Genomic DNA, 13752 nt, shown 5'->3' with positions numbered 1-13752 from the left:
TCGCAGGAAGGAACTGGATTAGGATATAGTAGCAATCATGCATGCTTTTTATGTGTCAATTCCATCCATGCATGATGCATGTTAAGTTGTTCAAAACGAAATTGGCAATATCTTTCCATATTAATTGACACTTTGTAAAGCAGCTCCTGCAGCTTCCTTATTGAAGAAGATAATGCAAGGTTTCAATATTTTTTCACTCTCCCCAATCAGACCATATAATTCTCTCTGCCACCTACTTAATTTGCGGTCTTAATCCCCCAAAAGATGCTTTAACACTAAAAAGTAAAGCAATTATAAAAGAATAAGAAAGACAAATTGCAAATTGGTACTGTTCTCGTGTTATATATATATATACACACACATCTCATGGTACAGATATGAGGAGGAGGAGACCACCATATGCTCCTCCATATACCTTTTAAGTTTTGTTGTGGTTCGTAGATCTAATCTACATTCTTTGTTCAGTTCAACAAGGAATATACGTAAGGTTTTTTCACCATACCGTCTCCTATTATATGGAGATGAAATCTAATTTTTCTCATCCAGCTGTCGTGGATTTTTCACAACATCGGTTCTACTGGTGTGCTCTAGTGACACATATTTGGTACACAGTGACGGAGCTCCTAAATCTGGTGGAGATGGTTTTTTTTTATGAAGGGAAAGCCAATAATCTTGATCCAATCCATGTTTTTTGTTTTACTTTCTATTTTTGTTTAGTCTGTATGGATTTAGCTTGGGACAATGTTATTCGGGTACATCTCGGTGTTGCCTGGTGTTAGTCCAGTATTAGTTTGATGTTTGTTCTTCGATTATGTAGTTCCTCTACTAGTATTTGTAAATTTTAGACCACTAATGTGACGCTAGGTGGAACATTTGTTACTATAGAATGAAGTGATGGGTTTAAAACCTTTATAAATATATATATATATATATATACAAATAATTAATGCTATTTATATAAGCAATAAAGTTGAAAGACCGCTGAAGATTTTTCTTCAATTTTTTTCTACCTTCTTTGAATCTAAAAAGTTGATAAAGATGGCTAATTATGCATTACTGTCACTATCTTAATTTGACCGCATCTTATTCCTATAATGTCCACTTATAGTGCGCCATGATATGCAAAGTATACAAAGCAAATCAAAATAATATATTGATAATTTTGTAGGTTTACATTTGATTTGCAATAAAACAAGGTGAGTACTCTATGGTGGTCATATAAAAAAAATTATACCATTCTCTATGTGAAAGAAGTTAAGGATGTTCCCCTTAATATTTGTAATCTAACAAGATTACTTTGAAAATAAAATATTCAGACTTTTACTTTGGAAACATAAGTGAAAATCAATAGTGATTAAGATGATGAACACAAAACTTGGAAAACTTTAAAAAAAAATCATAAATATTTTGTATTTATATTAGCTTGAATACACCATACATTATTACCAAATTCAGCATAGAGCCCACTTTGGGAAGCCATTTTGAGTCTGTTTTATAATGAATTGCATATATAATACCACAATATATAATTTACCACAACATTTGAAACATCATATATGCTACCAGCTAATGACAGAGACAGAGAAAAATACATTTGTTTTTTGTAAGGAAAAATACACTTTGAAGATTCTCATTGTTGTTCTTCAAAAACTTTGAGGAGAGCCTCATTATTATCAATGACTTGCTATATTTACTTCACTTATAAGAAATTTTATGAACTTTATATTATCCAACCCCAGACACAATAATAATTTTTCATCTCTTTTTTTTTTTTGCCAAAATCTATTTGATAGAAGTAAAAATTCTTTGAAGGGACAAACTAAGCCGAAGAAAATGAACAAAAGGACACAAATCTTTTTGGGGTTTTGACTTTTAAGTGTCACAAGATTACTATTTGAACATAAGAATATATCAAAGATGAAATCAATGCCTCTATAAGTATCGTCGCATATCAAGATAAATGTTCATCGATAATATCATTTTCAAGGAGGTATACAATAATAAATAGCCCTAAAAAAATTTCAGGGGCGTTATCCTCGAACCCCACCAAAAAAATGCGTACGAATCAAAGTGATATTATTTTAATATTAGTCCATCTCAATGTCATTTCTTGGCTCCGCTCTTGCTACCAGCAAAAATTGAACGAAACTGTCATAACATATATCCTAGCATTTGAAAATCAGCATATGTGTTAATTCTCAAATTATTTTCCAAACGCACACATAGTTAACTTGGAGTGTGATTACTTGTGGAGATCCCATCACAAAAAGAACAGGCACTACACCATTGGATCCTCTCTCTCTCTCTCTCTCTCTCTCTATATATATATATATATATATATCTTCCATGCATGACGAGTCACAGCTCTCTTTAGTGAGCACTAAGTTGCAGTCAATATAGCCTTAGAAAGAAAGGCTTCATTGCTAAGAAACTTCTTTCCTCCACTCATCAAAAGATTCAAAACCCTAAATATATAAAAAAACAAAAAGAGATGAGAGAATGAAATAATATAATAAAACTAAACAAATACAAAAGCCCCTCCCTATCTTTCTTTCCTCCTTCTCCTTTAATTCTCTTTTCCCTTTCTTTCTTCGCTCTGCTGGTACTCTCTCTTATTCTGTGATTCTCCACCACCATTTTTGCTAAAGCTCCATCAACCTTTATAAAAAGCAAACGAAAATCATTTTTAAAAAAAATGGTTTTCTCCTCAATTCCAGTCTATTTAGATCCTCCTAATTGGCACCAGGTATGAATATTTTCTTCAATTTAATTCCATTCACAAAAGCAAGAATATTTACAGCATATATATATGAGGGGGGAAAAAGAGATATATAGATATACTCCTATCCCTTTGTGATCTATATTTGAATATCCTAGATTTAATTCGTTTCTTTTATTGCTTTGCGTACAATTAATTCATGCAAATTTTTTCTAACTTTGAGCGCTGCAGCAATCAAATCAACAAGAAGGAATAATTAGTGCTCCTCATGATCATCAAACGCCACAGCTTCCACCTCTTCCTCCACAACCTCCTCTTGTGGCGGCGGGTGCAGGCTCAATCCGACCAGGGTCGTTGGCTGATCGAGCCAGACTAGCCAAGATACCGCAGCCAGAAGCAGCCCTCAACTGCCCTAGGTGTGATTCCACCAACACTAAATTTTGCTATTTCAATAACTATAGCCTCTCTCAACCGCGCCATTTCTGCAAGACTTGCCGGCGGTACTGGACTAGAGGTGGTGCCCTGAGAAATGTTCCGGTGGGAGGTGGTTGCCGGAGGAACAAGAAGAGTAAAAACAGTGGCAGTAGCTCCAAGTCATCTCCAGCTTCATCGAGTGAGAGGCAATTAGTAGGTGGTTCAAGCTCCACAAGTGCAATTCCTTCAGAGATGATCGGTCACTTGCCTCATCATCAACAAGCTTCTCATCAGTTTCCTTTCTTGGGATATTTGCCCAATATTAGTCAGTATAGTGTTGGAAATCCTGGCTTGAATTTTAGTGGAATTCAGGGAAGCATTGAAGCCACTAGCGGCGGTGTCGGCGGCCAAATTGATGTGGGATTTCAGATACCAAGCAATTCAGGTGTGATTTACTTGAATAGGGCTAGTTTTCATATAATTAAAAGATCATAGATATGTATTCATTTACAGTAATGATAGGGATCCCAGTTGTTGGTATCCCAGTTATCTTAACTGCTTAGTTGTACGCACAGAATTTCTTGTGCATCATGTGGAGCCCATAAATTCACTTGAATCTTGTGCGTTCAACTCAACATCTGGGATAACCAGGATACCAAAGTGATGACATATTTATCATTTTCAATTCTTTTAAATAGGCACTTACATAGTAGTATTGTTTTCTCTTGTTCTTGATAAGTAGGAGTGCAGAAATTTCCTTTCTTTGAGGCACAGTCAGGCTTGTTTTCATTTCAAAGTGATGGAGGGGAAGCAGGATCTTTCATGGTTGGAGATAGCCTGCAGCTTCGGGCAATGACTAGTTCAAGCTCTAGGGTTTCTCAGCCAGCTCCGGTGAAGATGGAAGAAAACCACGGGCTGATATCAAGGCAACTTTTGGCTAATTTGGAGAACAATAATCAGTATAATTGGAGTGGTGGAAATACTTGGACGGATTTATCAGGTCTTGGCTCTTCCTCCACTACTCATCTGCTATAAAATGGATCATTTCTGGATTGGCAACTCTCTAACCCCCAGAATTGTCTAATGAAGATGGTGGAATCGGATTAATCTCTTCACGACGATGATCCGATAGGATCGAAGGTAGAGCTCGGGTTTTATATATATCCTAATTAATAATTTGTTGCTTTTGGTTGAAGAATATTGAAGTTGTGTTGTTATTGTATTTCTATACGTGGAATGTGTGTGAGGCCATTGGTGTTTGTTGTTTCAAGAGATGATGAACTCATATTTATGATTAATCCTAGTTATCAATGACAACTTGTTTTCCTTTAATTCATTTGTTATACATTAGCATTTTCACTAGTTAGCACATCATCATGTGCTATGCTAGTTATATATATATCATGGGTTCGCACTCTTTTTCTTTTAACATGTTTTGATTTGTGGATTGGCATCTAGTTAGGGTAAAAATCATCAAACAGAATAAGAGAAGCAACCCTACGAATCCATGTGATGTGTATTAGTGTCTAAGATGTATGTTTCAACCCACTTCAGTATGAGGGGGTTGCATATATATGTTGGTAAGTTGGTTACTGCTTCATTTTGTTATGTGTAGGTGCTGGTGACTTTATTTATGAAATCTCGACTTAAGTATCAATCGATTTATACGTGTGTGTGAGTATGTGATTGACAATCACTTGACGATAGGCTAATAAGTTATCTCTTAATACTTAGACGAAAGACGTACGAGGTCGGGAGTTAAAACCAACCAGTAGGGATATTTGCTGGTGTCCCACTTCTGGGCGGACCGGGCTCTACTCACATGGGATTTGACAAAGTCATACATGTATCATCAGTGTAGTGTGGGCTATTCTGATAGCTCGAGATTTACACTCGCCCAACTGTCCGTAGGACATACTATTGATTTAGATGATTTATTGATTATAAAAAAAAAAGTGTATGCGATTGGGTATCCTTAAACGCCATTGCTTAGCTTGAAATGCTCTCCTTGTCCCCTTCAATATCCTCTTCTTTAAGTAGCGACATTTGAATTCCCCTCATTTTTAGGAGATTTAAATCTAAGACACGGAGAGGTTTGTTGTTTTTATTCTTCACTCGATCAGGACTCCGCATGCAAAATAGGAACTCTTTACTTATTTATGTACGTTAAAAAAAAAAGGAGAAAGAGAAAAGAGAAAAGATCATCATCACCAGTATCATTTCCATGTACACAACTACTGTTTGGAATGATTTTGTAATAATAAGAAATATCATAGGATTCGACGTACTCATTTAATTCGTTGTTTGAGAGGGAAAGTGAAAGAAAAAAAGAAAAAGACAAAACATCCAACAAAACGCCAAAACCCCCCACTCAAAACCATGCAAATTCGGTTTTTCAATCAAACCAATAGTTGGGACGTTGCAGACTAGAATTTCGTTTAGAAACAACATTGAATGTTACACAAAAAAAAAAAAACATTGAATGTTCACAAGTATATTTCGGTCAAAAAGAATATAATTGGCAACTTTTGAGCATTTTGCTTTAGGTCATTTTGGACTCTCTCTCTCCTCTCATATCCATTCAAAAAATACTCTATAAGAATACCCAAGAATTATTATTACATAAGCAAAATTATATAAATATATATATATATATAATATAATATAATATAAGGTTTTGATGTGGACCAAATAAGGATATGCTTTTGCGAGGACCAAGACTGTATTTGCATAGACGAATAAAGCAAAGCAATCAAAGTGGATGGATTCAAAAAAGGAAGAGAGTTGGGATAGTGAGAACTGTATATACGGATCAACATGCATATACCAAAAATGTGGATGCAAGAGAAAGAAGAAAAAAGAGGAGTGGTTGCTATTGTTGGTGGGGTACGTAGCTTCTATTCCAGTACCACCAACACCAAATCAAAAGTAAGAGAGGGCTCGGAAATTTGTATGCGACTCCGAGGCTGAGAATGTTGTCTTCATGATTATGACCACTTCGATAGACGTGAAGTTTCTCGCACTGTTATGTTGTTTCCTTTTCTTTTTTCCACGGCCAGCTTTAACTTTTCATCTTTAAGTATTTAACATACGTTGTTATAAGTGTAGATTTGAAGTTATGAGTTTAGACTCATATAAAATGTTTAAACGTCGTAATTATATAGTTTCGACAGGATCATGCCAACCTATTAATATATGCCGTCTTTGAGACGCAATAGTGAAAACAAATAATTTAAAGCAAATTGGTCCTACATTTCCCATGGGTTTTGTCTTACTGACAAAAACTATACATGCCCAATATTACTGCTTTATTATGGGCTTGATATGGCCAGTGTTCAGTCATGACATCATCAAAATCCAGCTTCTTCAACTACAAGAACTCTGTGGGGCAATTTTGTCTTGTAATTAAAAGCCTTCCCTGCAAAGAAAGGGAAGGGTACTGACATCACAAAGAATCTGGCTATTAATTTGCAAAAAAAAAAAAAAAAAAAAAAAACCCTGACGGAACGAAAGTATAGAGGATTTACGACCATGAACCCTGAAAATAACAAGATCTAAAATCCACCATAAAACTGAAAGAATTCTCAATATTTAATTGATGAATGTCTAAAACATAAAAAGGCTTCAAGAAAAATCAGACTTATTTAAACGTCTCTAAGTCTAGGGAATGAATTAGAGTTTAATCCAAGAAGTTAGAGAGTTTACTCTAGGAAACTGGAGAGTTTATTCCAGGAAAAAGAGTTTTCAACAGAAAATACAAAAATACCCCTTAAATACTATTCAACAAAAAAGAACACTACTTAATATTTATCACTAATTTTCCTCTTCATCTTGCATAGATCCAACTACTCCTCGAACATTTCCGCATGACGTCCCGCATCAAACCCCTTTGACGCTTAATTTCTATCATCAACGTGCTGGAGAACTTCATTTCCACTAGTAGTTTGAATTTTCTCGATAAAAACTGAGAATGATGAACGATGATACATGGCACAGTGATACAATTCATACACGTACGTCAGTTACTCAAAACCTATCCAATTTTTCTTCCTGGTCCCCATTGGATTTGCATGTATATATCTTGCAATTGTAAATCTTGTCCCACACGAACAAATGATATCACTTACAGAATGGGGCAGGTGATCTTCCACCTTTCCCTCCGAAGCAAATCAGCTTCTTTCAATACAAAAAAGGGAAACAAAATGAAGTAACAAGGTAAACAAAATTAAAATGGGGGGAAAACCTCAGCTATCCACAGTATTCGCAGTGGAGGATGGCCGTGGCTGTTGTGCTTGAGATTGAGCCTCGGCTTGTGCGTGGGCCTCCTTCTGCTGGCCAACAAACCTGCTCAATCGCTCCAGCAACTGTAAAGCTTTTCGCTTTCCCCGGTCCGTACCATTTTGTGCCAAATCCAACAGTGAACCCATGACTCCAAGCTCCTGAGCCTCTACCAAATACTTTTGATCTGCAGAAAAAAGGTACACCAGGACTGCAGCCGCATTCTCTCTGTTTCTCGGTGACCCATTTCCAATAACATCAACCAAAACTGGCACTGCATCAGCAGCTCCAATGGCTGCCTTCCCTTCAGGATGGCTGGCCAGTACTGCTAGTATGGCCAACGCCTCATCCACCATTCCACCTCCAGGTTCCGTCAGTAGCCGCATTAATATGGGCACAACTCCAGCCCTTACCGCCTTTCCTTTGTTTCCTTGGTAAATGCACAAATTGAAGAGTGCTGTTGCAGCATCCTTTTTCCCTCTTTGGGTACCTTCACTCAGCAGCGTCACTAGTGGGGGTATGGCGCCTGAGGCACCAATTGTAACCTTATTGTCGTCCACAACAGAGAGGCTAAAAAGGGTGGCAGCAGCATTTTCCCTAGCTTCCATGCTTCCCTTCTTAAGCACATGAACAATTCCTGGTACAGCCCCCGAGGTTATAATACTTCCTTTGTTATCTTCACATATGGAAAGGTTAAGAAGTGCTGTAACAGCATGCTCTTGGGTGCGGGAATCAGATGTTGAAAGGAGTTCAACAAGAGGTCGGATTGCACCAGCTTCAGCAATGGCAACACGATTATCCGCATTTCGTTTGGCAAGAAGGCGGATCTCACCTGCAGCAGACCGCTGGTCCTCAGGGTTACCAGATGTGAGCTTGCAGAGGAGAATTTCAATCTTAGTACGTTCAGCAGGAGAGCACGAGGATGTGGTTTTACTGGGTCGAGAACTGCTAGGTCGTTTTGGTGGTTCGACGCCATTGGCCTCACACCACTGGGCGATGAGGCTACGAAGCACATAGTTGGGTGTAAGAACAGTATTGGTGAGAGTCTGCTGCGTCTTTGGGCATGTGCCATGTCCCGCATCCAGCCACTTCTCAATGCAGGAACGCTCATAGGTCTACAAGAAGGAAAATTGAAACCTGTTAATTATATACATAGAATAATGTTTGTAGGCCAGTCTCAGTATTTTCTATGCTTGGAGTGCATATTCTCGTGAAAAAAAAAAGAAAAGGTCAAACCAATCATATTGACGACAATCATGGAATCTTCAAGGAAACTCCTTGATTTTTTTCACAAATTTGTGCTTTTTTGCAAGCAACCTATAATGAAGAATTCATGGAAGGAAATGACCATCCCATCAGCCTTAGCTTGGATGGTCTCACTTAGGCACTCATCAGGGACCATTCTCCCTTCTGTTTAAATTTAACAGCAAAAGGGACCAGAAGGTTGCAGGGGCCAGAACTCTAAGTGTGTCACTGAGGATAAGATGAAAGAATTGTGACAACAGAAATAATGTGAGAGAGGGTTGACTATGTTATGGCCGGAGATGCAAAGTGCATATACCTGCCCAGTTTTAACAATAACAGGATCCTTCATCAACTCCAGGGATATTGGACATCGAAAATCATCTGGTATAACTGGAACCCCGACGTTCCCTTCGGAAGGAAGTTGTCCACTGCCACTTGGAGGAAGATTCTTTTCTCTTCCAGGACCATCCAAGTTGGGGTTTTCAGTCTGCACAAAATCCTTTATTTTCTTCAATAGCATTGACATCTTCTCAATACTCTCACCGGGGTCTCCACCACTGGCAGCAACCATCTCATGAAGAGCTAGTGACTCTTGTGTGAGATCAGCTATCCCTGTCAATTGCAATATCTCAGACAATCTCCTCAGCACAGCTGGATCTGTTGCTGCATCGTTGGTTTTGTTGGAAAGGGATAACAGATCCTCATACAGCCCAACATTTGGAGAGTCGGCCCTTCCTTTGGCTCTTCTGAACTGAGTAAGAACAAGCTCAACCTAAACATTTAAAGTGTTTAAATCATTGTCCCAGCCAAAATATTTGTGTATGTAAATGTGAAAAATGAGAGAATGGATTAACACGGAGGATTTCTATCTTTGGGACCCTTAATGTTCAACAATGAACTATATGCCAAAAAGGGGGTTTTCCTCAATGTAAGAATTGAGAACCAACATATTCTAGGATCTTCAAAAACTTGAATTTTAGATAGAAAATTAGTCACCTAATTGAGGTTACCATGGTACAAACCCATGTTAAAAAATTTCTCAATTAATCACTTCAAGGTATTCAACACTTCACCACAGTCCCAAAGGCACATAAACAAACATGAGAAAAATGGAAAATAAGTGAGGAAAAAAGAAGTTACCATGTCAATTTAATGTGCCATAAAGGCTTATCTAATATAATAAGAAAGGAAAATTCAAGGCTGAGTTCTTTCGATATTACACCTCCAAATAATGACAAAAGAAAGTTCAATGGCAATCATCTACCTGTTCCTTAACTTCGTCTGATATATCAAGGTTTTCATAGGAAATTCCACTTAAAGCTTGTTCCAACTTATTAATCACATCATGGAATTTATTCATTATTTGCTCCCTCTCCAGGACCTGAAAAAAGTAAACAGATGCCAGTTTAAATTAAGAGAAGTTATCCCCCAAAACCATAGAGATTACACGTTCATATTAGCATTTTGGAAAATGCTTTAATACTTTGTTCCTCATTCAAAAAAAAAAAAAAAAAAACCTCCAACGACTTTTGCACAAAAACTAAAAGAGTACATTTAGAACATATATGGATTCAGTAATTCACAATCACTCAACTGCAGCTAAATGTATTCATAAACCAAAACTGGCAGCAAATTGCGGGCATAGGCCATATATAACCAATGAGCTGATTGAAGGCAAAAGAAAAGCTTCCCCAAAACCCAGACAAACAAGTATGCGCTTTTGCATCAGTCTGAAAAAAACTACAAAACGGCATTTTCATGTTGATTATGAACTAAACATTATTGCTTCAGATCAACAGGTCCAAACATGGGATTGAATAAATACAGATGATAGAAAGAATGCGAACAAGTAGCTCAAGTGCATCTGGTATCCAAGCGAAACAGTTATAAAAAACATTCTACCTGTTACAATGATGTATAACATTTCCATCCACACATTAGCATATCTTTCCTAATCAAATCATAGCTGATAACATTGGAATCCACCAAAAATCTCATCTATCTCGTTTACCTATTGTGGTGCTGGAGCAGGTGAGGAAAGTTGCACGTAGCATTTCATCCCTCCCTGCCAAGGTTCATGTATGAATTTCTAAAGACTCCCTGGCCATAAAATACGAAGCCAGGACACACATCTCTCTCTCTCTCTCTCTCTCTACTAAGCTGGACATTTACTTACGAACAGGCACATTATCAGTAAGTATCATGATAAAAAAACAACCTGAAGAAACAAAAACCGAAAAAAGATGAACTTCTATACTAAAACCAAGTGCTGATAGTAAAGACGTAGGTGCCACCACAAGAGAAACTTGTCCCAATTACTCAGGCCACTGTGAAACAACCTAGGATATTAATTCCAATATTTCGTAGATTTTCGATCTATTTCTAGGTGAGAGGCCGTGTGTGTGTTGGCCGAAAGGTGGGGGAGGGGGGGAGCGGAAAGATTGTTGTTTATGGTTTCAAACTTCTAGAAGATATTGTATCAATTCTATACCCGAAACTCTTATTAATATTAAGTAATATGATAATTTATTTTGCTGTTCCTAAACCATCAGAACAGCTATAACGACAGTGGCGAGTGGATAAAACATCACAAGAGACAAAGCTGTATCCAAGTAATGTATCTTGGAATTCTCGAAATGAGAAGCACCAATGGAGATAAAAATTGATTTAAAGAACCGATAACAATGAGATTCATATAGAACAATCTATGAGTGAAAGAGACACTACTCCTATTCAAGGTCAATACGTTCACTCTCATAAGAGAAAAAATCAATTTAGACTGCTAAATATGGAATCTCCCTCAGACAGCATAAAAGGATCTTACTGAGAAAAAAAAAAAGGTTGATGGAAAGAAAAAAAAAATTAGCACAAGACAACAGTTGAAAAACCAAAAACCAAAGCACATATTATACGTAGCTTGATGGAAAAAAAATCCTAAAACCACATACGCATATTATCTTAATTTATTTCTCTCTGCTTTTAATGGTTTGAGTCAAGACAACAGTTGCAAAACCAAAAAAGCAAAGCACATATTATAAGTAGTTTGATGAAAAATCCTAAAACCACATACGCATATTATCTTAATTTATTTCTCTCTGCTTTTAATGATTTGAGTCAACTGCTGATTCATTCAGTCTCGAAATTCCAGCAATAACATGAATTCTCCATTTTCAGCTCCATAAGAAACATACCAAGCATATAAAGATCCTATACGTTGCAACGACAGGAAGAGCGAAATCAGCCTCAATTTTGATGATCATATTTCAATGAAACAGAGGAAGTACCAAATGAGCTCAAAACTTTTAGTACGGCCTAAAAAAGTTTGTACTGACAGGTTAGTTTTGATATCTAAGTGGCCGAAATCAAGATTATGAACATGTTATTGCCAGAAATATTTTTGTTGTTTCCAATATTTACAGGTTCTGCTTGACCTATGAGAGGCTTCATACTACCCTAGAAACAACTAAAAACAGCTCGAGTGATAGGAAAACACTTCATATTTTCTTCTATTTTCCTCCAATTTCTGGTCAACCAAACGGATCCAAAAAACCGAAGAAAAGGCGCACACTAGTTGCTTGAAGTAAAACAAACATACACACCAGATAAATCTTGCTGCCTTCGCTGCCAAATCTGAGAAGCTCCTTTGCAGAATCCAAGGCTTCCTTTAAAGAGAGCAGAGCGCTAACGGTCTCTTCTGGAATCGCTTCCTTGCTTTCCCTAATCTCCTCGAACATTGGGGTTAACAGCTTCAATCTCCTCGCCATATTGCAGTACTGCTTCTTAACAGTAGACCTGTAATCGGACGTCGACGGCATCTCGTTAACTGTATCGATCAGGCTCTGTACTAGCTCTAACTTATTCTCCTCTTCCATAGCTAGAACCAAAACCGAAATCCAGATCTCCTTCAAGACGGCACCGTTGAATGAAATAGTTACTATACACTTGTGTATTTGATAGCTGAGGCTCCTCTGTTTCTAACGAACTTGCTGCTATAGCTGATACTGGTGGTAGTGAAACGGAAAGCAAGCCATACTCGACGCCATGAGAGACTACAGAGTTGCTCAGAAAGAAATAAATGCAAGAGAAGGACGCACGCGCGAAGAGCGTTTTCGTGGCGCGGCTGGGTAAGCTAAACCGGGGTTGGGTTAACTGTTTAAGTATTGGGTTTGTTCGTGGATTTCTTTTTATCTTGGATTAGTATTTTTAGAGGAACGTATCTTAAGCTGTCAGCTTGGCTTAGTTGATCGGCTCAGCGGCGGGGTTAAGAACTTAAGGGTCAGCTACTTCGTGTAAACTAGCAAGGACAAGAAACAAATCGGGGCTGTGGCTTCAAAGCAATTATATGCTCCGTATTTAAAGATCTTCTGACACGTGTGCTTAGATTTAAATTTTTAACCACATTAAGAGGTTGTTTTTTTTTAAATCAAGGGTTTTGGAGGGGGCGGGACTCGAACTCACGCCCATGGATCGATCCTTTACATGTAACGCGATTGTCATTCAACCAATAATCCAACTGAAGCTAAGTAGAGAATCAACCAATAAACAATATTCAAGCAAATCAAAGCGGTAAAGACACAAAACACAACAATATACGTGGTTCGACACACAGAAGCCTACATCCACGGACAGTAGAGAATCAATTTCACTATATGAAAAAGTTACAAACCAATAGAGCTTACCCAATACAAGTAGAACAATGCCACTTTAGATACTATCTTACTCCTACAACAATATATGACAAGTATGAGTCAATAATTCCACAAATCTTTACCTTGACGAATACCAAGCAAACAAAAGTCTTCGGTACTCCAAACAAACTCCACCAAATAAGAATAGGACAACCCAACCAATCCAAAATGCCAACAAGCAAGCAAACAAGACACCAATAACCAATGCTCTACTTGAGCGGATACACCAAAGGGTATCCAAAATTATGGGATGTGGTAACTTGCAGTCTTGCACCGTACCTCAAAACTAAGAAAAATATTTTATTCTCTCGGAGCTCTCCCCCTCTCTTTCTTTCTCTCATAAATCATGTTAGAAAATATTAAAAATTGTAATGTTAAAATGAGAGTTGTTGTGTCAAAATAGTATGT

The 13752-nt window shown here is 37.5% G+C and overlaps 2 protein-coding genes across 3 annotated transcripts; one reads left to right on the top strand and one right to left on the bottom strand.

Moving 5' to 3' along the window:
- Nucleotides 1-2415: 2415 nt before the first annotated feature.
- Nucleotides 2416-4465, top strand: LOC120011533 (dof zinc finger protein DOF3.6-like). Of its 2 annotated transcripts, none has more exons than XM_038862670.1 (3): nt 2416-2746; nt 2951-3578; nt 3873-4465. In XM_038862670.1, the coding sequence occupies exons 1-3, from the start codon at nt 2696-2698 to the stop codon at nt 4166-4168; spliced, it is 975 nt and encodes a 324-aa protein (XP_038718598.1). In that variant the 5' UTR covers nt 2416-2695; the 3' UTR covers nt 4169-4465. The 2 variants fall into 2 exon arrangements, with proteins under 2 accessions (XP_038718598.1, XP_038718606.1); XM_038862678.1 differs by having other exon boundaries at nt 2530-2746; nt 3876-4465.
- A 2656-nt stretch (nt 4466-7121) lies between these two features.
- On the bottom strand, nt 7122-12827 carry LOC120013054 (U-box domain-containing protein 13-like). Its single transcript, XM_038864680.1, has 4 exons — nt 12256-12827; nt 9921-10037; nt 8973-9428; nt 7122-8526 (listed from the first exon to the last, which is right to left on the bottom strand). Exons 1-4 carry the CDS (start codon nt 12526-12528, stop codon nt 7378-7380), a joined length of 1995 nt encoding a protein of 664 aa, XP_038720608.1. The 5' UTR covers nt 12529-12827; the 3' UTR covers nt 7122-7377.
- Nucleotides 12828-13752: the final 925 nt, after the last annotated feature.

This window comes from Tripterygium wilfordii, chromosome 2 (genome assembly GCF_013401445.1).
Source record: "Tripterygium wilfordii isolate XIE 37 chromosome 2, ASM1340144v1, whole genome shotgun sequence".
NCBI classification, from domain to species: domain Eukaryota; kingdom Viridiplantae; phylum Streptophyta; class Magnoliopsida; order Celastrales; family Celastraceae; genus Tripterygium; species Tripterygium wilfordii.
Note: the sequence above shows the minus strand (reverse complement) of the source record. Positions and strands in the feature narration are given on the sequence as shown.